Source organism: Uranotaenia lowii, chromosome 3 (genome assembly GCF_029784155.1).
Source record: "Uranotaenia lowii strain MFRU-FL chromosome 3, ASM2978415v1, whole genome shotgun sequence".
In the NCBI taxonomy this organism is placed as follows: domain Eukaryota; kingdom Metazoa; phylum Arthropoda; class Insecta; order Diptera; family Culicidae; genus Uranotaenia; species Uranotaenia lowii.
In genome coordinates this window covers 292,989,844-293,017,791 of record NC_073693.1, presented here as the reverse complement: position 1 = coordinate 293,017,791, position 27,948 = coordinate 292,989,844, and the positions used below count along the sequence as shown (strand labels likewise).

The window sequence follows — 27,948 nt, the reverse complement described above, 5'->3', positions numbered from 1 at the left end:
GTGATAAGGGACAAACACGAAGACCATATTCATTAAAATTTGCATACCGCCACCGGTTTCGAAATCAGTCAGCGTTCGTCGGTTATCGATGCAAGTTTGCCAGTATTGTTGCTAAGGTTTATTCAAATATTTTCTACCGAACCTCAAGTCAAGTGAATTATTATGAAACAGATAGTAGTTATAGGGGCGGGAGTGAATGGGCTCAGTGCGGCGGTCCAGTTAGCCGAGCATTACTATGGGGTGGCTACGGTGACCTTGATTTCGGAACATGTTACCCCCAATACTACCGGTGATGGATCGGCGGGTCTGTGGGGTCCGTACTACTGCGGAAAGACACCGGACCATAAGATTGTGTGAGTTACTTCGTAGAGTTTGTTGATATATTGCTTCATCGACACTCGTAGTGTACCTTCAAACGATTCAAAAGAATTATCTCATGTTACATTATCACCTCCTATTTTTTACGCGTTCGTTTACCTTTAAATCGCTTGTTGTCATAATTCTATCCATTTATGCTTAGTAGAGTACGTATGGTATACCTATTCTAGGGCTGCTTCTCCATCTATGTCCTTCAGGATCAGAGGTGCAGTTCTGCTTAAATTGAATAACTAAGGGCGAAATATAGGTGCTGAAGACAGCTCGAATTATACAACTGAAGCGAGACGAGAATAACCTTGGCAGGCCTGCAGTTAACATCGAAAAACACCTTTTAAATATCATTTGAACCGAAGATTATCATTGGTTAAACTGTTAAACTATTTTATTAAAAATTTGTTTTCTCTTTGTTTTCTCATCATTTAACAATAAATTTAGTTATAATTTAGATATTTAAAAAGAATCAGGACAAATCAGGAATGTCAAGGGCCATTTTTGAAAAATTAGGACAATTCAAGCGTTTTTGAAAAATCAGGACGACCTCTCGAAAATCTGGACAAATCCTGAAAAATCAGGACACCTGAGACCCCTGTTCAATATTCCATTCAAGCGCCTCTCTGCAAATCTCGTTCTCATATCTTCGCAGCGTGTGCCCAATACATCTTCTCTTACGTTCCCGAATCTCGATTTCTAGCGCTTTTTGATGACACCGGCCATGTAGTTCCAGCTGCCAGGCCACCAAGTGCGGACGCATTCTGCAAGCAGCGATTCACCAAAACTTGCAGTTTTCGCGTCGTCACCGCATATGTGCACCAGGTTTCGCATCCGTACAGCAATACGATTTGACGTTTGAGTTGATGATTCGGATTCTAGTTCGTAGAGAGATCTGGCGCCAGATGTTTTGGAGACTCACAAACGCAAATCGGGCTTTTCTGATCCGGGTTTCGATGTCTTTCTTGGTACCACCATCAGGCGTTAACTGGCTACCAAGATATAGGAAGCACTTCACTTTCCCAACCGGTTGTCCAGCTACCACGAAATTGGAACAATTTTCTGTGTTGATTTCCATCGACTTGGTCTTTCCGACATTGATTTTGAGACCTGGTTTAGAGCTTCCGGTGAAGTAGTCGAGTATGATCTGCATATCCGGATGTCTTTGGGCGAGCAAAATAATGTCGTCAGCCATGTCAAGGTCGTTTAGCTGCTCCATTGTCGAAGGATTCTCCGGCAATACGCGGTTTGGTCTACAGTCAATCAACACCAGCAAAAAAGAGTCCTGGAATTTGTTGATTTGTTCCAGTATTATTCGTAGCGTTGTGATGTGTTCCACACATGATCGTCCGGATCGAAATCCATGCTTGTTGCTTTCGGAGGTTAGCGTCAATTTTTCTCCTAGATCCGTTCAGGATCACTTTGTAGAGTACTTTGAGGGTTGTACAGATCATCGTTATGCCACTCCAACTACCGCACTCTGTCAGGTCATTTTTCTTCAGTTGAAAAGATAATTATATATTACTACTCTCTGGAGCCACTTTTCTAATTAAACACATTAATAACAGCATCTTAGAGATTTTTTGCAAAAAAAAAGTCGGTTACTCGTATGGATTCAACCCAGTTACACGATTAATTTTAAAATCTAATCGACTTTAGTGAATGGAAAACGTTTTAACCATTAGAAAGACGATGCAGAGAAACTGAACGTTTGCTTCGTTCGACTGAATGTTTAGCTCGGAGATGCAATAGAAAAGAAATCTTATTCCGGAAATGGATTTTATATTTTTTGCATTTCGGATTACGCGATGCATCGGGTTTCAGCACCTTTTGAGGCTGCTTTAAGCCATTTAAAATACACGTGTGATTAAGTTAACGTGTGACAGTGGAATGAATTTTATTTTCTACGCCTACGAGTCAACAAAACTGCAGCTGCTTTCCGTACGGCCAAAGGCTTCGTAAAACCATCAGCCGGTTGATCCGTCGTTGGAATGTATTTCACCTTTACCGCTCCTTCCTTCAGACTCTCGTGCACGAAGTGGTAACGAATGCTCACGTGCTTCGTTCGGGGGTTGTACGCTCCGTTTCCAGCTATGCTGATTGCTCCCTGGTTGCCTCAATGAATCAGCACTTGTTCCTACTCGAAAGTCTGCGACCGCAAGTTCGCCCACCACATGGCCTCTTGTATGGTTCGAGACAGAGCCATGTACTCCGCCTCACAAGATGACAGGGCGACAGTCGGCTGTTTCTTGACGTTCCACGAAATGGCTCCTCCCTGCATCGTGAACACGTAGCCAGTCGTCGACCTTCGGTTGTCCGGATCTCCTCCCCAATCGCAATCGCTAAAACCGACCAGCTCAGATGATCCACGCTTGCTGTACTCCAGCTTATTCGTTGTAGTACCCTTCAAGTAGCGGATGATTTTCTTGACTGCTTCCCAGTGCTGTCGTCCTGGATTCGAACAAAATTGATTAACTGCATTGACCGTATAGGTAATGGCCGGACGAGTTACTTGAGTTGCGAACGACAGACATCCCACCGCTTCTTTGAATGGCACCTTCTTCATTTCAGCTTCTTCTTCCGGACCGCTGGGACCCATGGACTTGCCCAACCTCACGCTCGGATCTACTGGAATGGACACCGGTTTCGCATCTGTCATGCCAAACCGCTGGATAATCTCCTCGACGTACGCTTGCTGATCGAGCCAGAGCTTTCCCTCTTCTCGATCCCTCGTAATTCGAACACCGAGACAGTACTTGGCCTCACCGAGATCCTTCATCTTGAACTGGTCGCACAAGTACGCCTTCAGCTTCTGCTTCAACTTCCGGTCATTGGTGAAGATCAAGAAATCGTCAACTTAGATGATGACGAACATTAACTTTTCCTCACGCACCATCCAGTACAGACAGGGATCGACTGAAGAACGATTCAGTCCGAACCTCTGCAGTACATCATCCAGCTGAGCATTACAAACACGTCTTGACTGCTTCAAGCCGTACAACGCCTTCTTCAGCCGGCAAACCTTGCCGCTCCGGTTCTCCACACCCTGCGGCTGCACCATGTATATTTCCTCGTCCTTCAGCTCGCCCAGTAGAAACGCCGTTACGGCGTCCATCTGATCGATGTCCAGATCATAACGCACCGTCAGCGCCATGAGGTATCGGCCGTCGCGTACCGCACGACGGGGGAATACACCTCATCGTAATCCAGACCTGGCCTCTGGGAACAGCCCTTGACTACGAGACGAGCCTTGTACTGCTGAAAAACTCCATCGGTTCCACGCTTCTTTTTGAAAACCCACTTGTTCCGTATTGCTTTCCGCCCCTCGGGCAGATCGGTCAGCACCCACGTCTCGTTTTCGCTCAACGACTGCAGCTCTTCTTCCATGACTCGAACCCAATGCTCAGTGTCGGACAGACACAGAACCTCGTCGTAGGTAGTTGGATCGTCCATCCGCTTCGCATCATCGGCCGTCTCGGGTGTCAACTGAGGGGAAACACTTTTACCAGAAAAGGATCCATAGCGAACGAAATCAGAATACTTGCCTGGATACCTGCGCTCCCGACCACTGCGCCTCAACCCTTGCTTATTAGCTGGTCTTTGCATTTGTGGTGGAAGCGCATTTTCGGCAGATCCGGCACCGACACCAGCAACTTCATTTCCAGCATTATCGATACCAGGAAGGATAACGGCATTGCCCGGTTGTCGTGCGTCTGGACCAGCACAACCAACGCCTGACTCGAGATTTCCTCCGCGACGCCGTTTTGCTGCGGCGTGTATGGACAAGTCGTTTGATGCCGGATACCCTCGCACTCCAGAACCTTTCGGAAGCCTCGGTTTGCGTGCTCTGTTCCGTTGTCGGCACGCAGGATCTTCAACTTCTTGCCGCTTTGCCGTTCAGCATTTGCCTTGAACTTCTTGAAAGCCTCAAGCGCCTGGTTTTTGCGTTCTAGAAAGTAGACGACAACCTTCTTGCTCGTATCGTCGACAAACGTTGCAAAATAACGACTGCCTCCAAACGATGACACCTCGATGGGCCCACAGAGATCGGAGTGTACCAACTCCAACAGCTCCGTGGCTCTTGATTCGCTGCTAGGAAACGAAAATCGTGCCTGCTTCCCTTTGAGACACGACTCACAATCGACAATCGCTTCATTTTGGAACTCCATACCGTTGACCATTCGCTTCAGTTTCTTCAAGCTGCTCTCATTCAAATGGCCTAGACGTCTGTGCCAAAGTTCGATGCTGTTCGCCAAAAACGTTTCTGCGGCCGATTAACTCGATACAAACCACCTTCTTCAGTTCTGGTGATGACTAGCTCGCCGCTCTCGTCCCAGATCTCGAACTTCTTGGCCATGAAATCACCTTGTTACCTTTCTTGCAAATGGCGCTCACCGATAACAAGTTGGTTGCTAGGTCAGGAATTTTCAACACGTTGGCAACGTCAACTCGTCCTTCGCCAGTTTCCATGCGAACCGTTCCCTTGGCGACAGCTTTCATGTTACCGGTGTTTGATGTCCCAACATCGTGCTCCATGGTAACCACATCAACAAATGGTTGATCAGCGCGAGCCATGTGAACGGTGGCTCCGGAATCCAGATACCATTCATCCGCTTTGACGTCTCCGATGGCAAAAATGCTGCCGAATCCCTTGGGCTTGCTACCTTTTGTCCTCTTGAGTGGACACTTGATCTGCCGTGATATGACGAAGTGACGAAAATCCATTTTTATCGGTTTTTACTTTTTGACGTCATTTTATACAGTTTTCTAAAAGCTTTCAAATGCTCTGAAAAGTTTTTTGATATTCCATATAGTTTTCGAGTAAATTCAGAAAAACGAAGTGACGAATGTGCCATTTTGAAGCCGATGTGACTAATATCCGTTAATCCATGGGAGAGATACGGAAAACTCTAGGAGTTCTAATAATTTTGAAGCGATATTCATAAAATTTAAAACATATACCTATCTTGACATGATGATATTTTAAAAGAAAAGACATCCCTCCCACCTTTATAAATAGGGGGGGGGGGTCCCATATAAATTTTTTTAAAATTTTTTTAAGACAATCATTTTTTATTTTATTAAATTTGATATGTAAATTTATACAAATTTATATATTTTCAGAAATAGGTTTAGCAATTTCACGCAGAAATACTTTGAGTGTGTTATTGTTTGATGATGGAATAAAAGAAGCAAATTTGCAAAAATCAATACATTTTTTAAATATTATTTTCTTAATGAGTTTTTTATGGAAAATATATAATATAATGAAATGAAGGGTTCCAATTATTCGTTAGTGCGCAATGATCTCATATAGAGACATTGCTAGTTTTAAATTAAAATGAAATTGAGTGCATTAATTACGATAAGTTTGTTTATTGAATAAAAGCACAATTTTATTAAGTTAAAATTCATCAAAATACATTCATTCGTCGAGCATCTCCCAAAATTCTTTGTAGCTAAGTGGAGGACTCATCGCGCCTTGGCATATTTTGTTCGCGCTTTTGCAGCCTGTTTTTGTTTTGTTGGTTTAGGTACGTTTGCAGCTGGTGGAAATTCAAAAAAAATTAAGTAGATATAGTTATTTTGTTCTTATCGATGAAATATTTTATTTATCATTTATTGTTCCCAACATCTCTTCAAACTCTCCCATGTTTTCAAAAATACTCACCTCATCAGTCGAATATGCTTCAATAAATTCCAAAGCGCTGGCTATTTTAATGAAATAGCAAAAATTATTCAATTTCTTTGATTCGAAGTTTACACAAGCCTACTAACTACCAAAGTTAGTAGGACATTAGTCACTTCGGCGTATAATCGTTAAAACAAAACTTACGTTTTTACGTCGAAGTGACTAATGTGTTTTAAAAACTTATGTAGGCAAAATAAGGAGTTGTTATCCGAAAGGCTATATTTTAGATACATTTTAGAACAGATTGAACAGATTAAATTTCGTTAAAAATCTTGGAGTAATGAATATTAAGCTAAAAGAGAAAATCGCCTTTATTGAAGAAAACACAAAATGGTTTATTCGTCACTTCGTCATATCACGGCAGTGATGGCTTCCGGCTTTTCGCAATTGTAGCAAAGTTTCTCGTTTTTGCCACCCTCCTTTGATTCGCCTGATTTCTTCCGATTCATTTTACTGTACAGAGCACCGTCCGTGCTGCTGCCGACCGGACCACGTTCCAGCTTCACGTCTTGAAGGATTTTGGCCTTTATTGCATTCGATGTCAACGCCGTTCCGGAAGCTTCGAGCCCCATTATCATAGGCTCGTATTGTTCAGGAAGGCCCATCAGCAAAATCGCCGCTAGCCAGGAATCGTTCACCTCGAATCCCACGTTTCTGAGTTTGTGACTGGTGCTCATCAACTCGTCCCCTCAACGCTGGAACAATTAACGAGCCGCACCGACGTGAATTTTCTCAACAATCCTATCTTCCTTGTAAGCCCAGTATCTTGGAAGGCAGTTTTCAATTTCGCCCACGCGTCCTCGGCACTGACCGCATCCTGCATCAAGCTGTTGTTCTAGCTTTCTAGGCTCAGGCAGATGGTGGCCAAAGCTTGCAGCTTCAAATCTTCCGGCACACCATCACCACCTCCTTCCACAGCAGACCAGCTACCCTCACGGATCAAAATCATGCGCATCGCAAATGCCCACGACGTGTAATTGTCCCTTCCACGCAGCTTCTCAATGGGGGGCTACGCAACGGAACTCCTGCCGACTCGAACGCTTCTTGCTCCGATCGTACCGCTTCCGCCGGGTGCTTCTTTTCTTGAAAACTGCTGATGAGGACCATCTCCTAGGACTTGATGTGTCCTTTCCGATTGCCGTGTTCGTTCAGGGCTTCGAGTGGTCGCGCTTCAATCTTGATGTGACCAAAGAAAATTACTGACTTCCGCTTTGGGTACTTGGGCCCATAAACAATTGAAATATACGTGTGATTAAGTTAACGTGTGACAGTGGAATGTCAACTCTTAAAAGTTGCTCGAGGAAGCCTAAATTTGGCTCTATCTTTCGTGTATGTTGGAAAATTGATCTACAAATTTCCTGGCAACGAAAAACTTGCCCTTTCATTTTTGTCTCGTAACTTTTCAGGATTTTAGTATTAAACATTATATCTTTTGGATCTTCAAAAATGGAAGACAACACGTTTAATGCTTTAGCCCTTTCTCAGATGACCTCTTGATATACACCATGTCCACCCTTCGGATTTTGATTATAACACGCTAAACTAACATCAGTCAACAATTCATTGAATCAATAATTTTATCGCAATAAAGGAACAGCTCAATAAACTAATAATTTCTGAATCCCCCAGTCAATGGTCCAGTGCCACCCATCGGTTCTTCCACGAGCTATGGAAAAACGGCCTAGCCGCTCGAATCGGCATCAGCTTGCAACCGTGCGTCCGCCTTACAACCGATCCCGCCGGCTATCAGGACCCCTGCTGGAAGGATATCGTATTCGGATGCAGTAAATTGAGCCGACAGGAACTAGATCGACTAAGCTTCGAACATGGTCGACCGTATACAGGAGGGTATCAGTTTGCAACTTTTACCTGTGAACCTACTGGTTTGTTGCCGTATTTGTTCAATCGGTTTGTCAATGTGGGCGGCAAGTTTGTGCAGGCCAAAGTGGACAGTTTGGATGGGGTGTCTTCGCTGCAGGGTAGACGCGTCGATATGATCGTCAACTGTACCGGGTTGGGATCGCTGGAAATGCTGGGAGATAGAGAAGTACTTCCGATTAGAGGCCAGGTGGCAAGGGTAGTTGCACCATGGCTTTTTGAGATTGTCTTGGACGATAGCGATGATGGCAATTATGTGATACCGAAGTGAGTTAACGTTGATTCAAAGTTGAGTTTCTTATGCTTATATTAAACAAATTTACAGTACTGAGACCGTTGTTCTTGGAGGAACTCATCAGATGAATGACTTCAACCGAACTCGTAACCTCGAGGATAGCAAATTTATATTGGATGGATGCGAGCGAATGATGCCAAGTTTGAAGAGAGCTACAAAAATTAAAGAATGGGTTGGTTTGAGGCCAGGAAGGAGTAGCGTCAGGCTGGAGTTGGAACACGTGAAAGCCGGTAAGTAACGAAAGAATGTTACCATTTTAATTAGGTGCAATCGACCGAAATCTCTCCAATAAAACAATACACTTCATATCAATCGGTAATCATCGAAATCGATTACTGACTGAACAGAAGGTTATCTCTTGTTGGAAGGCTTCCCCCTGACCGAGCAGCAAATGTTTTGTTTACAACCGGTCGTTATCGCAGATAACGTTGGTCGAGTGAGCATTTATAACACCACTGTTTGCGGGGATCTAACCGGTAAAAACAAATGATGAAACTATTTTAAAAGTGGCCTAGAAATAGTTATGCACTCGGCTGAGCTGGAAATTTCCACTTCACGTTTCGCCATCCGTAGACTGCATGACTCTGTTTATAATTGTTTGTGTATTTAATAAATTTCTTATTGTTCTAGGTAACCAGACCGTTCCAGTCATCCACAATTACGGCCACGGAGGTTGTGGAGTAACTTTGTGCTGGGGCTGTGGAAACGAAGTTCTCGAGTTAAGTAAGGGTCTTAACCTAGACACTGAAACGCGATCAAAATTGTAAATCTGGTTGATTCGGACTGCTTAGAACAACACAATTGCCTTTATAAATACGTTAGAATCGTAAAATTCATATATGTTTGTATTTGTATAATAGACATCGTAGATTATTACAATAAAAATCAAATAAGTATCTCGTTTCTTGGAGATATACATGTGTACGTTCAACTCTAAAGATCGTTTTTTAATCTTCCAGAAAGAAGACAGTCAAAATTGTCTCAAATACTTACTCATTACCATTTACCAAAGAAAAATCCTTTTTCAGAGATTCAAAAACGATCAAATTGGATCACCTCTTTCATGAGGAAACCGCGCATCTGCCACAGGGCATCGACAACGGCTTCCGGTTTTTCCTGGCCCTTCTTGCCTAGCCAGTGAACAGGCAGCCGACTGGGGTCCTGGTTGGGAACCGTTTCCCTGTTGGCCGTCAGGGTCTTCTGCCATGGGGAAATGTACTGAGATCCTTGCTGCAGTCCCTCGATGTACCGGATGTAGGCCTCCGAGTGTAGGACCCGTTGCGGACGCGGTGGAACCGTTACGAAAAGTGGTTCCGCGGGGGGAGCTGGAATGACTGAAGTAGAGTACGATTATAATGCGACTGTTTGATTCTGAAGGAGTTAGAAGCATGCCGATTTATTCTACACACGGAGAACTAACTTTGATTTGGTAAAGGTGTTCTAGCTATTTAGACTGTAGTTACATTTGAGTCATGCATGAGTTGAGCAATTGGGCCTCGAAACGCTGAATAAATTTTAAAAAAAACACCTTTGGACACTAAGATAATTTTTCTACCGCTTAGGTTGACCATCAGAATGTCAGTTTAAAGCTTTTGGAAATTTGACGGCTTGTAACTTTTTTGAAACGCATAAAAATATTTTCTTCTTGAACTCCTAATGAATTTTGAGGATAATTTATTTTGCATCATTACTTTTTCATGGACGCAGAACTTCTCGCAGAAAATTGCTAAATCTCTTTCGTTTCTCAATCGATCTGTACAAAATTTATAGTATTTTTTTTATTATTTAAGTATGTTCATTAACACGTGCGGCAAGATGAAATGCAAGTTAGAAGAATTTGTAAAGGAATGAGGAACAGGCGGATAGGCAAGCATCGAATGGGCTTCGTAGGATAAAGTTTTGGACAGGTGTTGAAAACTGTATTCACAGTATACAATCTGGCCTGTTGTGTTTAGGATTTTTTGTTGTTTTTTATGGAGGTTTATTATGCCGTTAACTTTTTAGCTTAAGTTTTTGTGGGCCGAGGGTCAGTGGTTTTCTTATGGCTAGAGGGGGGAGCGATGAGAGGGAATTTGAGATTTTAAAATTAACTGTTCCCTTGATCGGGAACTGGGGGAACTATTAGTTTTGGTGCGATCATCTGCCTCATGAGGGGTAATTCTTTTCCGAGGGGGAGATGCTGGTTTGAGATTTGCAGTTTGTTGATTTGTCCGCTTCTGTTATGTTGGCTGCTGCTGCTGTTGTATTTTGTCTTCGTTCTGTTTAGGTTCGGTTGGTGGTTGTGGTTTTCTGTCGTCCATTGTTTTCATATTCATATTTATTTATTCATAATTTACATGGCCATCAGCACATAGAGGCTATTCAGGCCGTCCATTGTTTTCGTTTGGTGCTCGTCCGTCGTCTTAACAATGCTGGCGAACAGAGATGCCAATGTGCCTAATTTTTCAGGCGTTGCCTGATTTTTCGAGGCTCCGCCTGACAACCTGATAAGCCATTGATTTTCCCTGATTTTTGAAAATATGCCTGATTTTGCCTGATTTTTGCGAATGTCATGAAAAATGGGTAGTAAGGAACTGGAGTAGGTACCTTAGCTGAAGTGAAAAAGTGAAAATGTGGCTGAATCAAAGCAATCGAAAGATTCCCGTTAATTCTTAATGAAAAAGAGAATTGAAGGGATTGCTTTGATGCAGCAGAATTATTCAACTAAGTAGGCTCACAATACATATTGGAGTGAAAATGTGGAGCGATGACCAAAAAAAAAAAAAAGGTCATCACTTTAAGCGAAATTTCCGTTACTTTTACGTAGCCTGATTTGCCTGATTTTTATTTCGCAAGTTCCCTGATTTTTGAAAATAAATGTTGACAACCCTGCTGGCGAATGTTGGTTGTTTGCTGTTGGTTTGCTAGATCAGTTTTCGGGCGGCTACAATTGACATGTATTGTTCGGTGCCGATTTTTATTGCTGTTGTTTCTGCTAACCAAGTTGGGTATGCGCAATTGATGGGTGAGTGGCCTTCTTTTTCACAGATTGTGCAGTAAGAGGGGAAATTCAGCGAGGAGCTCTTTTTCTTTTATTCCATCAGCTTCGTGACATGTAACGACACATTTGCTTTGGTTTAAACTGTGGTGACATCCGATAACGATAGGAGTACCATCGGTGAGACAAGTTAGTTTTGCCAGTTCTCTAACTTGATCTTTACTCCTACACTTCAGTACCTAACAGTCATTCTTCTTTTCGAAAAACGCGCCATCAATTTTTCCTCCGGCTTTCTGTTCCTCGGATCGTCCAATTGAAAACGGGCTCTGTGGAAGTTTCATCTGCTGCTTTCAGGGTCAAGTAGTACAGTCTTCCGTGCAGGTTTTGTGGATTCATCCATGTTGGTATTGTCCTATCAGGGGGTTCACGCGGCGATGGGCTTCTACAACTTCGCCGCTACAACTTCTCACTTTTCAGTTCAGAAAACAATAGCCTTTGTCGAGGACGAGGACCGAACACAGAAAGCGACCGATCTCGTTCGAGGCTGAAGAGGAACTGCGTGTTTAGGAATGTGTGATCAAAAGCCGATCACGCTTCCTATACAGAGTAGTCTGTTGTACGTCAAAGACGTACCACCGCTATTTTCATGCTTTCCAATACAAAAATGCCCTAGATTTACAGTTCTCGTTCGTAATTTTCTATAGCCCGTCACGGTCGATCGTGTCATTTGCGGCTTTAATGCCAATGAATAGATGGTGCGTGGGGGTTGGTGTTCACGGCATTTTTTGAAGGATTGGCCGTAATGTGAAGATCTGGTCCGTCGTAGACCGTCCCTCCATGAAGCTGGTCTGATGACTCCACGAATCTGTTGCTTGTGACGTTAGGCGGCGGGGTAGGATTCGGAATAGAACTTCGGAATAGCATTTTGCTATTCAGCTGGCGAATGGCTTCCTTAACTTCACTCATCGTTGAGAGTGGCTCCTCTACGTCGTTGACTATGCTGGCTATGTACCCCTACCCACCGCCTTGGTCTACTGCATGTGCGTCGATGAACACCTATCGAAGTGCTGCTTCCACCTTTCAACCGCACAATTGTCCGTCAGGATGCCTCCGTCCTTATCCCGGGACATTTCGGCTTGCGGCACGAAGCCTTCGCGGGATGCATTGAGTTTTTCATATAACACTTGTGTTTTTCTTGAGAACGAAGCAGCTGCTCCACCTCCTCCTTCATGCGGCGCTTTTTCCTGGGTAATTCGGACTCGCTGCCTCTTCTGCAGTCGGTTATTTTATACGTTTCGACGGATGCTTTTATACACTACTGCTGCCCTCGCGGCGTTCTCTTTGTCCATCTCCCTCCTACATCCTCGTCGAATCAGTCGTTCCTTCGAGTTCGTTCTACATGCCTGATGGCATTCTCAGCAACGCTGTTGATGGCTGTCTTGATGGTAACCCAACAGTCCTCCAGAGGAGCTTCGTCTTCCACCTTTTGATCACACTTCACGATTGTCCGTCATAATGTCACCGTCCTTATCCCGGCACATTTCCGCTCACGGCACGAAACCTTTGCGGGACTTGCTGCTTCGAACTATTGCGCGTAGTCTGCAGTGTCCTCAGGATGCTTCAGTCATGGGATATTTATTCGAGACGGGCGAAGGTTTCAAGCGTTGTTCTCAACGGAGAGTTTTGGACGACACTTCACCAGCACCAGATATTGGTTTGACTCGATGTTGAACCCTCGGCAGGATCTGCCGCCAATGATGTCCAAGAAGTGCCGGCTGTCTATCAAAACGTGGTCGATCAGTGATTGCCTTTGGTATGGTGATCTCCAGGTGTCCAGTTAAAACTTCTTGGAAATTGCTCAGCTTTTATTTTTCACGTTTTTATTCTAAACTCTCAGATCACTGTTAAATGTAAGCTGCTTGAAAATAACTATTCATGCATCAATAAAGCGTGAACACTTCTTTTTACTGCTAACTCTAATACTTTTCTTTGGATTTCCAACATGTTTTTGGAACTAAATACAGTAGAATACTCCCACATATTAGGTACTTTACCTGATCGGAGAATTGTTCTTACAACGTTTCAAAGTTATCAAATTTGTACATACTGGTTGAGAAACGAGAGAAATACAGATTCTGGCAATTTTAAGCAAAAGTGTCAAATTGAAATTCCTAGAACTTTAACAAGTAAAAAAAAATCTGGAACGGATGAGGGTTAATTCGATTGATTCTAAATATGATTACGGATTACATTTAAAGCATGCATTGATGATCGGGGGTTGGTAACATTCAAAAAAGAAATAAAAAATGTTACATTCTAGGGGAACAATTAAAAAAAACTTTTTTCTACCGACTGTGTTAATGATCGTAGACGATCTATCCTTCCCGGGAACTTATATATGTAGGTCATGGGTAGCAGGGATAAAATAAAATCAAACCAAAACTCACAATTATAATACGACGCTGGTATGTAATTACTTGACTGATTGTTAGCGCTAGTGGCGGCCGGCTGTCCTCCGCCAGGAATCTGCTGTTGCTGCTGCCCCTGCATCGGTTGTTGATTCGGCGGCAATGGGGTGCTCGATCCACTGGCACTGCTCATTTGACTCACTCCGGGACTGGACTTTCCAACCGGTACCACGTTCTGAGCCTTGCCAGCAGCGGTCGAAGGATGCGGCTGGGTAACCGATTGCCGTTTAGCTGTAACACAGTTTTTGCTGCGATCGGCAGATACCACCAATTTTGGAATAGCTTTGGTCAAATGAACCTCCCGGATGTGTTTGATAAGCCGGGGCATGGTTGGGAAAGGAGGCATATTTCGCCGGACCCGAGCACAACCACGCCATATGCAGAAGAATTCTTGATCTTCGTTTTTGATAAAATATTTGTACACACACCCGGTAACATCCGTAATGGTGTGCTCCATACAATCGAAAGGATCTTCAAACTGGAAGTCACATTTCTCCCAACAACATTCGTAGACCTGAAATGGAAAAAAATTGGATAAATCAAGCTATCAAATTGGTTCAAATAACACATAAGTAACGATCAGTAAACTACACAAAAAAAAACGAATACGAGCTGATCAGTCAAGTAGTCAAAATCCAAACTTCGCATACATAATTGTTTAAGATCTCCTGCACAAACGGTCCATCCTTCCCCAGTGGGCTCGGGCAAATTTCCCCGGCCGCTTCCAGCTTGGCCGTATTCTCTTCGTTGATCTTTGTTGCTCGCTGTTCCCAGGAAGCTTTCTCCGAGTCAGGAAGGTTGCGCCACTCGTTGCCCACCAGCCGGGAAATTTCCCCAAACGTTGATTCCGGATTGTTGGCCGAGATACTCTTGCGGTGCTCGCACGAGTACAGGATGTAACCGGTGACCAGCTTTTTGCCGCCCTTCTTGTCCTTCTTGGTGGCCGTCTGCGGGGTGCCGACGACGCTCGGCGGAACGGGTGAAGCCGTAGCTACTACGTCGGATCCGATCGAAGGTGGCCCGTCGATGGAGTCGTCGATGATGCCGAACTCGTCCTTACACTCCTGATTGTTGGTTGTCGGTAGGCGCAGTAAATATGTGGCGAGAAGGAAAACGAAATAGTGTGTGTTGGTATGTGTGATGGTTGGTTTTATTTTGTTTCCTTTATGTTAACTCTTATAACTTAGATAATGTTTATTACAATGCAACGGTTTTATGGAAGTTCTGATGAGGTGTGACTTAAAAGCTAAAATGGAAACGCGTGTAATTCAGCTGTTAGAGTTGATGGCGAAGTTAAAATTGGCATGCTTGTGCAGGACTAAAATGCAGGAAAAATCATAATGACCAAACCCAGAATAGGTCTTTGGATCAGTGCTGGTAACTTGTTAAGTCATGTTAGCTACATTTTTTTACGGTTAGGTAAGTTCCGTTCGTGAAACATGGAGATGTGAAGACAGTTTATCTGGCGATTTACTATGGTCAGGATATCGGGAGTCGGGACATTGCTCAAGATAACTTATAGTTATGAAAAGTAGCTCTGGTTCAAGAAATTTGCCAGTGATCTTTTTTAGTATGTTCAGGACAAAGATGGGAGATAAAGATTTTTCTCATAAACGTAGTTGACAACGTAATCGAATAAGAAGAAAAGAAGCAGTACGTAGGTTTGATTCAATCTTTCAACAACGCGACGAAGCTAGATTTATTTCAACCAGAAAGTCAATAAACTTTCTTCTCCAATGTTAAACCGCATCTTCATAGTTTCCTTAACCTTATGTAGTACTAAAGAAGGCTATCGTTACTCAATAAAATTACAATTACAATTCAGGGAGATTTCGAATGGATCAAGCAAAGCAGTAGAAAATTTTGTTGAATCCTATCGAGCAACAGCAAAAATAGGAGATGCTCTAAAACCAAAAACATGCTACTCTTAAGAAGCCTCAAATTAAATAACGGAAATAGCGGACTTTTTCCATAATTAAAATCAGTAGTTTGAATCGGTCTACTGTTTCACTACGTTTGATTCTCGGGATTAAGGATTCAGTTTCTGTAAGGCCAATAACCTCAAAACTTTCAGTGCTGGGGATTTTGAATAAATCTCGTCAGTTGAAATTGATTTTAATGCATTAAAACAGTTTTTTTTTTCAGGTTCTCCCGAACAAAAGTCTTAAAATACAACACAAGCTTCCGGATAGTCTCACCTTACAGCTAATGCTAATGCTTAAAGCGTTAAGATAAAGTAATCTTACGGGGTGCAAAAACCAGAAGATTATTTAACGTTAGAAAATATTTTTAGTGAAATTGAACCCAAAAACATGCTCTTTGAATGAGATTAGTAACAGAATTGTGATTATGTTATTGTTAGTCATTTCCCCTTTTTGATTATGACTTCCAATAAATTTATAACTAGAATAAAATAAGTCAATAAGGATATCGAATGAACTGTAAAATGATGCAGCAAAACACATTCTACTCTACAGTACAGCACACGACTACCTACGGGTGTTACAAACCAACTTAGACTATTTACCAGATCGGCCGCAATGTAGGGTCGATTTTCCTGAATCGCAGCGATCTCGCCACAGGTGACCTATATTGGAAGAGACAAAAAAAACGCACGCAAAAAATAAAAGAAATAAAAAAAGGAAAAAAAAACCACACATGGTGTAAGTGATCGATACCACCCAATTGATTACTTGTTGGATTTGTAAAGTTGATTGATTATCGGTGCTAAAACCCGCTTAACACAAACACACATCTAATACTTTGAACTTAAAAAAGTATGACCAAGAAAAGCATCCCACAATTTTTGTCAATTGTTCTATGAGGCATACCTTGGGCGGGTTAATCGGTCGCCGGAAGTGGTAGGTTTCGTCCACGGTCACCATCTGGGAGTGGCTGAACTTTTTCAGTCCACCGGTGCCAACCTTGCGAATTTGTTTCTTCATCTCGTCGAAAATCGACTCACACAGATAGACGTCGGATTCGGTGATTTCCGTTGGACGTCCTGAGAAAAAAAAAACAATTTCAGTAATTAACAATTGAATATCGAAGGAGTTTATAATATTGAGTTGAACTTACTGGTTATGTACTCGTGGTATTCCTGAACGGCGCAACGTCCTACGATGGCTACCGTTGGAGTTGTTTCGTGGACACTTGAGAGCAGAACTTCCTGCCGATAGAACAGACGGCTAATGGTGCCTGGAACTTCCGGCGGTGTCAACAACCAGGGACCTCGGAAAAAGGATTTTCCACTAAAACAAGTTAAAAAAAAAACAGATTGAGAATTGAAATTTTTCAAAGGTGTTTAAAGAAACCTACTCTTTGGTCTCCCAAATCGACTGAATCTGAGCAATGGATTGTTTCCCGGCTTCGGTGGCCACGTACACAAAGTCTCCCGTTTTGACCAGCCCGCCGCAGACTGTGTTGTACTGCTCGTAGTAGACGCTACCCTCCTCGGCCCCATTGACATAGATCGAAACGTTCGGTTTCTCCTTCTCGACCATCGCTTCCTGCATCTGCAGCTCCGACAGTTCTTCCTTGTGCTTTTCCACCCGTTCCTTAAACACCGACATCACTCGCTTGACCTCAAGTGGGACCTCCCGGGGGACCAAATTAGTCGGTTCGGTTCCCTTGGTATTGTTCCAGAACTTCAGTTTCTTGAAAACGCGCCGGGCGGTCACGTAGGAAGATTCACACACATACACGTCGTTCTCGGCAAATCCTTCCGGTCGCATCTTGAAGTAATCCTTGACATACATCACGAAGCACTTGCCCCGAACGTCGGACAATGGAACCGCCTTATGCAGTTCACTCTTGAACACCTCCTTTTCGATGAACTTCCGGGTGGCTAGATGGTAGGTTTCGTAAGGACGCACAAAAATGATACCGGACATCATTTTTACCCCATCGCCATCGGTCCACAGCCGCTCGATGTACATGATGCTCGGGATGGATTTGTTGTCCGGATTATCGATGTACACGAATTCACCCGGCGAAAACACCTTCTGGTCCAGGGTCATGCTTTCACCTTGCGATGGAGGTTGCTGTTGTCGAGATGAAATGGAATAAAAGGTTAAAATTTTAAATATAAAAAAGTATGAAACGTAGTAAATAATAAGGACATAAAAAAATTACTGAAAGTTTAACAATTACTTTTAAATCACTTCCACTTGTTAAACGTTAAAAAAAAGTTCTCGAAAACATTCCTCTCAAAAAAGTTATGCCGAAACCCGGGATTGAACCGGGGACATTTAGATCTTCAGTCTAACGCTCTCCCAACTGAGCTATTTCGGCAGGTGAAGGGAGAGGTCGCCAGTTGGCTATTTTTAGTTAGGCTTGGCTTGGCCTGGTGATTTGGAGAACGAAGACAAGAGCAAGGGGGGTACATAGGGGGTAATTGAATGACCTTGGACAAGAGGAACCTTTTGCGAGCTTTGCTGCAGTGAGCTTTTGGAAGTGCTGCCAGTTGTATAGTTAAAAAAAAAGATTGTAATTTTGATTAACTTTGATGGTTTCTTAAGGATTTTTATCCTCATTTCATAGAGCAAAGTTAGGAGCTTAATCAAACGCAGATTTTGATACATTTAAAGTTAATTGGCTCGAACATCTAATCTACAGAATGTTTTGAAAAGTAGAGAATCGTGTGAAGTCTAAAATTTCTAAGAACATAGACACAAATTTCTTTCAAATCGCTTATAGGAGAAAGTTTTTATCCTGAACAGCTATATAATTTAGGAATGTAGGAAAAAAGTGTCATCATGTCAAAAATTTATGAAAAAGTCTGATTTTCATCAATTCTGATAAAATTTGTAGGAAAAACGATATTTTATCATCAAATTTCTAAGACATAAAATATGTGTGATTATGATGCTATTTTTTGTAGCGTTTACAGTAATTCTAAGAAAACTGTTTTTATTTACTTTTGCCATTCAAACTGCAATATCTCGGAAACAACGAACACCTATTTAGATTTATTATTGAAATTTTGCAAAGTGAATGTTGAAATATAAAGCTAGCATGTCTGAAATTTTTGAAAACTTCTTGAAAATCCCGGGTTCAATATGATAAGTTGATCTATCTGACACTAAAAATTCGGAAAAAAATTTCAGCAGAGTAAAAAGTTACGGAAGTTTAAAGTTGAAGCGAGAGTTCCCGTCCCGTGCTTCCTATTTCTATACAATTACTAGCTGATCCCGTACGAACTTCGTTTCGCTTTAAATCATTGGTACGTCAAAATGAGTTTAGAAAATGAATTCGAAACATTCTTTCGACAATTTTGGGGAAAAAAATCAACAGTCTTTAAAGTCGCTACTATTACTAATACTTGAAATTCAAATTAAACGATTGATTGGCTTTTTATTAAAATTTATGTGAGAGTGTTTTCTTCTCGATCGGTTACAAAATCTAGACATTATGGCAGAAACATGTACTATTTGTTTATGTGCACGACTCTTTTGCTTGACCTTCACACTTAAATTGGTATCAATTAACTGCCTCCAACAAAATTATTGCACAAAACACTGAACTTTCAATGAAACCCTCTTTTTCTGTCCCGTGGCCCGAAATTCGATAATCCAATCCAATTTTACGTTCCTCACAACTCCCTTGTGCCATTTTTTTTTTTTTCAAATTATATGTAAAATAACGTCAGGAACTTGAAAACAGTGAACAGTGAATATAGACGCCCCTTTCGCCGACCCTTGACACGGAACATGCTACCTGGAGTCAATTGCTCATAGTTTATAACCCTCATCTGAACATTTTCATCTCAATCCGATGCATGATCACGACAATATCACGAAAACAGTGAGCAACTAACATGGACGGCCTTTTTTTTGACCACGATTCAAAACTTGACAACTGAAATCAATTATCTTTTCTGTTAACCTCCCATGTGTCAATTTTCATTACAATTCTATGCTCAATCAAGAGAATATCGTAAAATCAGTGAACAGATAATAACCCCTTTTGCCGACCCCTGAGTCAAGATCAAGAGAAACCTGAAAGCAAATGAGCGTCCCTCAAAACTCCTATGCGGAAATTTTCATCTCAATCCAATGTAGAATAACGTCAAAATCGCAAAAACATTAAAGTTGGGTATGGACGACTCCTTCAGCCAACTTCTGATCCGCAATTCGAAACTTGAAATCGATTACTCGTCCCTCAAAACACTCATGTGCAAATTTTCATAACAATCCGGTGTATAATAACGCCAATATCGCAAAAACATTAATCAGTGGATATGGACGACCCCTTTGGACGACCCCTTTGGCCGACCCCTGACCCTAAATTTGATAACTGTAATCGATTGCTCGTCTCTCAAAACACTCATGTGCAAATTTTCATCACAATCCGACGGAAAATAACGTCAATAACGTGAAAACAATATTTGTCTTGTATGGACGACCCCCTTCAGAAGGGGTCGTCCAAAAATCTAAAAACATTTTTCATCATTCCTGGTCCTAATGAGCATCCATGCCAAATTTCAGATCTCTAGCTTTTAAGACGGCTGAGTCTATAGAGGACAAACAAACAAACAAACAAACATACAGATAATTGATTTTTATATATATAGATGAATAGTACTGTATGTTGGTTAAAAAATAATTGTAGAAAAGAATATTTCTAAAAATCATATTTTGGTTATGAGTTATAAGTACAGATATGTACAATGATTTTAATCAGAAGTGTCAAATTGACACTCCTAGAAATTATACGGATAAATAAAAAATCAGGGAGAGAGTTCTACAGGCCTGAGTTTCATGTTAATAATCCCTTTTATAAAAAAAAACTTCGGTCATATTTATTAGACCTTCTATAGTTTTAATGGTGAAAACAAATCCAGAATAAAAAAAAGTGTTTTAAAATGTGTTATTTCCATCGTAATTCTGACTAAAGAATACTAGAGTTCAAAACTCTATTAATTCCGATTAACCGAGAAATTGGTATATTTTACATAAACACGACTCATTTTTTAACTTCACGTTCGCACATATTTTGACAGAGGAAGAATGACCCTGCTTAGCGAAACCCCTCTTTAAATAAATAAAATTTCTTTTTCTTTACTTCAATTAACACAAATATCACAAACAGCGTGATGATAAGAGAAGAGTAAAAGTTCAAATCAATTTTAAAGGACATTATAAGGATTCTAGCCATATAAAGTGCTTCTTTGAGCTTCACAGTACTTCGTTTTTCCAGTCTGGAATGTCGGGTTAACTCCTATTACACCTTGTGGGACGTTCAAGGTTTGCCAAATCATTTTAAATAAACTAGGTTTTGAAACTATCAAATGTAATAGATCGTTCCTGTCCAGGAACAAAACAACGAAAATACCACTTACCACCGAATCCGTTTCCGTGTCCGCTTCCTCCTCTAGCAGCTTGGTTTGCCTTACGGACTCGACAGCCGCATTCAGATGCAATACATTATAGTTCAGAGCCGGCGATTCCAACACATTCCCGTTGCGACAAAGTTCGTCCCGCTTTTTGATGAAGAACGTTTGCAGTTCTATTGAGTCCTCAAACACTTGGGAATCCGTTCGGCTCAGCTTCCTAGCCCTTTCAAAACATGCGAAAATGTCCTCCTGGAACACATCCAGCCGCTTGTACAGACCCTTGTCCAGCCTTCGTTTGATTAGGTCCAACGAAATACCGCGAACCTTGGTCCCATCACCAACATCGTCGTGTTCCGGCAATTCCGACAGAGAATCCGAATAGCAACGGCCTTCCTCGTCCTGGTAGTTATACAACGAGGTAAAAAGCGAAAGCAACAGCTCCTGAACGGCTTGCGGCACATCCGGAACCGTTCCATCGTTACGTAGTGCCTGTTTGGTCTGGATGGTCAGCTGCTGCAGGCAGAGGGCGTCCTTGTAGATCTGCGAATCCGGTTCGTTATATTTGCAGGCATTTTCAAACATCAGCAACAAATCGGCGGCCATCTCGTCCACGCTGTCATAGTCACGCTTCCGCATTCTATGGTCGATCTTTTCGAAATCGATAGGGTTCTTGATGATGTCATAGTAATCCGGATATTCCTACGGGAGGGAGAGGAAGCAAAAAAAAAGTTGAGATTTTGGAATCAACAAAAAAATTTCCCATACCGGGAATCGAACCCGGGCCTTCTGGGTGAAAGCCAGATATCCTAGCCACTAGACCATATGGGACATGTTGAGAGAAGTGCTTTTGAAAGCTGTTTTGATAACGAACTTTGAAAGCAGTGTTACCAGTGCAAGCTTCAAAAGATAAAGTCACAGACAGAAGTTCCTGTTGGAAACGCCGAATCTTAAGAAGTTATGAAAATTGTTAATCATTGTTAGGAAGAAGGTAGAAAATTTTCTTATGAGGTATATTTATAATCTAAGAATTTTGTTTCAATCCGTTAAAATCTGAACCCGTACACTCATCAACATGCGTAATTTTAGTAAAATATCAACAAATATTTAAACAAAATAGGCTATCGATCTTGATATTTTACTTTAAATAATTAGCAACTTTCAAACATTCGAAATGAACATGATAAAAAAGAAGAACTTCAAGCGAATTGAAATTTTTTTTTTGGAAAAACCGATAAATCCAGTATATTAATTTATCTTTCCAGTGGGAATGGCGAATTGACTGGAAAAAACTTCCAAATCAATACAATTTTCGTTAGAAAAAAAAAATATGCATAAAATGTTATAATCTTGTGCAGAAGTGAGGAAACATGTGAACTTTATAGATTTTTTAGAATTAAGAAAAGAAATAACATTATGCAACTCTAACTTTAGAATGATTATACGGATATCTGATTCCAGTTTACTGATTAGAATTTTAATTTTCGAGATCTTAAAGAAGGAATTTTGAATTCAAGAGCATACAATCGTGTAGTATGAAATTTATGACTAAAGTTTAGGAAATCAGATAGAAATTTTATGAACGAGCCGAACAATTTTGGGTCATTTTGGCATATTCTCAAAATTTACGTGACCGAATGCTAGATTCTCATACAAGGAAACAACTACTCTTTTAATATACATAAATCGTTATTTAACATTTGATATCAAAACTGCAAAAAAGATAAGTATGGAATTATAACAGAATGAAATTGCCACACACACAAACCTAAACTTACTTTGTGTGTCTAAAAATTTCTTAAAACTGACTATGGAACAAGCGTAATGAACAACATTTCAATTTAATTTTTTTTTATCTATTCAAACTGTTGGACATTTTATAGGACAAACTGCGGCACCTATTTTAAATTCTGGCAACACAGTTGGCTTCCATTGAAAGCTTCCGGGCTCGAGATTCGATAGAGCTTTCTTCTCCTACTTTATCGACAATTCTTAACACTGAGATAAATCCTTCATTGTTTTTAGAAGAAACATTTCATGAACAGCAAAGTTATACATATTTAAATTATTAATTCGCAGCAGCTAAGTGAATTTTGTTGGCTCAGCTGCATTAAATTGACTGATTTGCCTTGATTTCAAATAAAATCAAACCACTAATATCTACTAGAAAAAAAAACTAAATTGAATAATAAGCTCCTTATTGCCTCTATTTATGTTCAGAATATAACAAAAACTAATTACTTTTTAGGATAGAACTCTGAATCAAAGTTGGGCAATTCAGGAATTTAAATGCTGAAACCTCAAAAAAAAAAAGCTGTCAAAATCCCAGGTTTAAGTTGTTAAATTGTTTGTCAAAACTTAAAGTCAATCTTAAAATATTTAGTTTAAAGTAAGGTTGCCAGAATTTTTTCCACTCCCATCCGGGCCTAGCAATTCCGGGCATTTTTTCAAAAAAACCTGGCAAAATCCGGGCATGGATTTCAATTTTTCAAATCCAAAAACCGGGCAATAACCGGGCAAAATTTAGGTGTTATTATATATAAAAGCAAAGAAAAAATGCAAAAAAAAAATGAAATTAATATTTTATTAATGTAATTGCAGACTTCCTAAAACTTTTTGGAACACTCAAATATTTAAAGGTTTATAAAAGTAAATCAGCGAAATTATTTGAAACAACCGTTGAAAATGTCCATACCGTTAATTGATTTTGCTGAAACTTACTCAAAAACTTTGATTTTTTTTTGGTTTCTTTGTGAAAATTGTGGAAAAATCCGGGCAATATCCGGACTTTTTTCACGATATCCGGGCAACCGGGCCGGACCGGACTTTCTCGAAATTTTGCAACAAATATCCGGGCAAACCCGGATAAAACCGGGCAATCTGGCAAGCTTAGTTTAAAGGGATAAGTGTTAGTATAGATATAATAATTTTTTTTTGAATTATTTTGAAATTCAAATTTCACATTTTATGGAAGAATGTAGACTTGACTTATTCAAAATTTCTATGCTTAGAGGCCTAGATTCCCAACTATGATAATGCAAATAAATTTTCAACAACAGAACTTTTTTTTGCATTTATGTCTCTCAATTTTGTAGATAATTTACTCTAGATAGTTTGATATATTCATCAATTTATAAGATTTAGACTGATTTATATCCAGAATCATTACATCAGGAATACCATCAGGAATAGATGGAATTAATTTAAGTTATTTATTTACTTTCAGACCATAAGATTTTCAATTCTTTTGTTGAGCTTCGACTCCGAACACTGGATTTTAGTCCGGTAATCTGAATATTTTAAAATCTAAATCAGCTAAATTAAAGATTTTTAGAGTGTCTCATAGCTATATATAAGATAATAATTCTGGGTTCTTAGTTGAAATTTATTGAATTCTGCTTTGATCATTCTAATCTTTTGCTCTTTAAAACTCTTATTTCGATCACTTAATTTATTTATTTTTTCATTGGCCTGTGGTTAAGTTAGTTTTTTTTTATATAGTACTTTAAAGGAGTTAATTCGTTTTAATTAGAAAAGGAGTAGAATAAAGTTCGCAACATGAGAGCAATTTTATCTCTCTTTCTCGTACGAAGAGTACTGCCCCAATTCACAAAACTGTCTTATATGTTAACGCTTTTTTTTTCAAGGGAGTTCAAGAGAGAACAACCATGGTCATTCTTCCCTACAATATGTAAACACATAGAATCGAGAACAATGACTTCAAAGTTTTGCTTTGCTATGTAATTGCGAAGAGGGTAACAAACTTTTCTTTTCGAAATGGTATAATGGTAAAAACTGATCAAAAATTTTTAGTCTAAATTGAAGACTGAATTAGAAAACTTCCCAAGAACATCTGTAGAACTGTTAAGATGAGTCTAAAACAGCTTTGCGAGTATTTCAGGGGCAGTGTACCCAACTTGTATCGTTTTTTCTTTGTATTTAAAAATGTCTTCTGGTTTCAATTTTTATAAAATTACCTTGTTTTTTCCGAATGTGTCCGCATCCATCACACAACCGGCAGGAAAATTTGGTTTCGTTTGGTAGAACCGGTATGTGTATATGAAACGGCACACGGAAAAGAAAATAAAAAAAACAACAACCAGAAGAAACGAATAATAAACACAAACGTCCAGTTAAACGACATTAAAATTTGAATATAAGAATTGATGAATCAATTTTCAGACAAATTTTTAAGAACGTTGAGCTGATAATTTTGATATTTTTAGAAAGGAAAACGAAAGTACTTACATTTTTCGAGGGCAACTTCATGAAGATGAACGACAACTGCCGGTTGGCTTTCGGTTCCCGGTACTCCCGCACCGTTTCGTACAGGTGCTTTAGCTTGGATTCAAGTGTTTGCTGTTTGGCCTTCGCTTTTGAGGGCCTAAAAATAAAGATTTTATAATCAAAATTATATCCTAAAGAAAGTTTTGAAGTTAACTTACGCTCGCGGGGTACTGCTCTTGCGACTGAGTCCGGAAAACTCCTTCAGTTTATCGTTCATAGCCTTTTCCAAGGTTTTGGAATCCTCAAAGATCAACGAACCTTCTTCGTTGTACTTTCGGCAGTTCGAAAACATCAACCGATAGTCTCCGACAGCATCGTCAAGCGTTGCATAGCGATCGGTTTTAATGTTACTCTCAATGGTGGTCATATCGATCGGATGCTGAATGACCTGATAGTAATCCGGGTACAACTTTTTAGACGGTTTCTCCATAAACAAAACCATCGGGGTCCTTCCATCGACGTTGTATCCGACCAAATACTCATGCAAGGATAGAAGCTTCTTCTTGAGAACCGTATGTTGATTGGGGCGGGAGCCTCCGGATTTAGTTGCGACCGGGGTGCTTGCGTTGCTCGATTGCGGAGATGATTGAGCCGAAGCAACCGATGGACGTGGTCGGGCCTTCTTTGGCTGTTGGGATTTGGCCGGAGTCGGTACAAGGACTTCGTCATCGTCGTCCTCTTCTTCGGTGTCGTCCAGATCATCGGCATCGATCATTTTTTGATTCAACAGTTTTTGCATTTTAACTGCGTCCTAGAAAAATAAATAAGTCTTATAAAAAAAAATTCAAAGAAAGTATTTGAACGACCAAGTTGGTTAAAATCCATCAGAAATTGAAAAAAAATAGAAAAGAATAGATAGTTTTAGTCCTACCTTGTGAACCTTACTGCTTGGAGGGTTAGCTTTTTTAGCATTGTCCAGCATCACGTACAAATCGGCAATCATATCGGTCAGATTCGAGTACAGACCCTTCTTCAGTTTGTTCCGAATTTGGCCCATTGCGATCGGTTTCTTGATCTGAGAATAATACTCCGGATGGAAGCGCCGAGCCGGCAATTTCCAGAGCGATTCTCCCAGAGGAGCGCCTACAGCATTGGGATCTGTAAGTTGGTTTGTTTGTTGTTCGTTTTTTGGCGAGTGGATGGTGTGGGTTTTTGTTTTTGTTTTCGAGTGCCCGAAAAAAGGGTATTACAACAACAAATTTGGAAATGGATTTGCGCATTCATAAAGCAGGGAATCATGAAAGGATGGTTGGTGGGATAGAAATAAAAATTTGAGATGTTATACAAAATCAAAAATAAGCGAAAAAGGTTTGACAATAGTGTGTTCGCTTTAAGGTGCTGAAAATTACCGTTTGTGTTAGCTGCATTGTAGAGTTGATCGAATAGTTGCCAAAGTGAGCCTTCCCCGTCTGTGTCCATTGAATCGTCTAGCTCTTCATCGGAACTTTCTGCATCTTCTCTCAAAGCAGCCACCATTGCGCTAAGACTAGTAGTACCGGTTCTAGCCTTACGATTCGAACTCTTCCGTAAACGACCGGCTTCGATGTCCGATTTCCGGTTAAGAAAAATTCGCTTCAACGTTTTCGCATCCTTGTAAATCTGCGAACCAGGTTCGTTGAAAGTGCAAGCATTCTTGATCATTTGAAGCAAATCTTTCTCCATCTCGCTCAAGTTGGAATAGGCATTGGTTTGAATCTTTATTGCAATGCATTTCAAATCAATGGGATGGTCAATTACATCGTAATAATCCGGATACAGCTTCTTCGAAGGAAGCAACTGGAACATCCGATGAAGTTCCCTATTTTCATCCGTGGCCGTCATAAGAGCATTGAAAAGCTCCTCATAAGGATCGAAATCATCGCTATCATTGTCATCATCGTTGGCGACCGACTTGCGACCTCTTTGAATCTTCCTGCCCTTAGATTCTCCACCTTCCAATTCCGCGCCTTCAGCCAGCTTGGTCTTATTCGTATTGAAAACATCCCAAAGTTGACACGCATCCCGGTACTCATCCGTATCCGGTTTATAGAACGCCTTAGCATTCTTAACTATTAACTCAACATCCTCTGCCATATCGTCCATATCCTCATAGGCTTCAGTTTTCAACTTCTGCTGCACCTTAAGCAAATCAATCGGATTAGCCACCACCTCATAATACGATGGTTCCTGTCGCCGTTTCGGGGCCCGAATAAAGGTATCGCAAAGTGTCGTCCCGTCTTCCTTCTTGAACGTCCTTAGCGCTTCGTACAGGTGCTGGCATTGCTCAGCCGGATCCAGCTTTTTCTTCTTCCGACCTCCGGCCGGAGTGGTCGATTGCTCGGGCAAGCTATCCTCGTCACTGTCGTCATCCTGGAGCGAACTAGCCCTTCGCCGTTTGCTCATGTTGATCTATAAAAAAAAAGAAAAAAAAAAACAAAACAAAAATTTTCGATTCGGAGAAAGGCGGGTCCGCCATGGTTGAAAAAAAAAACGAAACTAGAATTCAATATTTACTAAAGAATTTCATACTTACGCAATCGATTTTATTGTTGATTCAAACAATGGGTGTTAAACTATCGATTTATGATGTTTTTCACTAAAATATCACTATTTTAACCCTATAAAATTGATTTTTATTTTCACCAGACGACAAAGAACGACAGCACGCACGAA

At 40.7% G+C, this 27,948-nt stretch overlaps 2 protein-coding genes and 2 non-coding genes across 8 annotated transcripts; 1 reads left to right on the top strand and 3 right to left on the bottom strand.

Annotated features, from left to right (window-relative positions):
- The first annotated feature begins 13 nt into the window (after positions 1–13).
- On the top strand, positions 14–9,169 carry LOC129755843 (D-aspartate oxidase-like). The gene is made up of 4 exons (XM_055752534.1): positions 14–353; positions 7,688–8,203; positions 8,262–8,461; positions 8,862–9,169. The coding sequence occupies exons 1-4, from the start codon at positions 163–165 to the stop codon at positions 8,996–8,998; spliced, it is 1,044 nt and encodes a 347-aa protein (XP_055608509.1). The 5' UTR covers positions 14–162; the 3' UTR covers positions 8,999–9,169.
- On the bottom strand, positions 9,060–27,948 carry LOC129755841 (protein polybromo-1). Of its 5 annotated transcripts, none has more exons than XM_055752528.1 (13): positions 27,809–27,948; positions 26,646–27,684; positions 26,168–26,394; positions 25,455–26,047; positions 25,258–25,393; positions 21,019–21,711; positions 16,995–17,719; positions 16,755–16,927; positions 16,508–16,680; positions 16,204–16,263; positions 14,327–14,740; positions 13,656–14,190; positions 9,060–9,565 (listed from the first exon to the last, which is right to left on the bottom strand). In XM_055752528.1, exons 2-13 carry the CDS (start codon positions 27,676–27,678, stop codon positions 9,264–9,266), a joined length of 5,064 nt encoding a protein of 1,687 aa, XP_055608503.1. In that variant the 5' UTR covers positions 27,679–27,684; positions 27,809–27,948; the 3' UTR covers positions 9,060–9,263. The 5 variants fall into 5 exon arrangements, with proteins under 5 accessions (XP_055608503.1, XP_055608505.1, XP_055608506.1 ...); XM_055752530.1 differs by having other exon boundaries at positions 13,686–14,190; XM_055752531.1 differs by having other exon boundaries at positions 21,019–21,681.
- On the bottom strand, positions 17,897–17,969 carry Trnaf-gaa (transfer RNA phenylalanine (anticodon GAA)). Its single transcript has one exon. It is a non-coding gene; the product is annotated as a tRNA-Phe (tRNA).
- Trnae-uuc (transfer RNA glutamic acid (anticodon UUC)) lies at positions 21,769–21,840 on the bottom strand. Its single transcript has one exon. It is a non-coding gene; the product is annotated as a tRNA-Glu (tRNA).

What these genes read in the sequence shown, in the direction of transcription:
- LOC129755843 (XM_055752534.1), top strand. Translation starts at nt 163, where the DNA reads ATGAAACAGATAGTAGTTATAGGGGCGGGAGTGAATGGGCTCAGTGCG. An exon ending in ACACCGGACCATAAGATTGT is followed by an intron (nt 354 to 7,687) that starts GTGAGTTACTTC and finishes TGAATCCCCCAG; the next exon opens with TCAATGGTCCAGTGCCACCC. An exon ending in GTTGGAACACGTGAAAGCCG is followed by an intron (nt 8,462 to 8,861) that starts GTAAGTAACGAA and finishes TTATTGTTCTAG; the next exon opens with GTAACCAGACCGTTCCAGTC.
- LOC129755841 (XM_055752528.1), bottom strand. Translation starts at nt 27,678, where the DNA reads ATGAGCAAACGGCGAAGGGCTAGTTCGCTCCAGGATGACGACAGTGAC. An exon ending in AAGAGCAGTACCCCGCGAGC is followed by an intron (nt 25,394 to 25,454) that starts GTAAGTTAACTT and finishes CTTTATTTTTAG; the next exon opens with GCCCTCAAAAGCGAAGGCCA. An exon ending in ACCAGCGTCGTATTATAATT is followed by an intron (nt 9,566 to 13,655) that starts GTGAGTTTTGGT and finishes ACTCTACTTCAG; the next exon opens with TCATTCCAGCTCCCCCCGCG.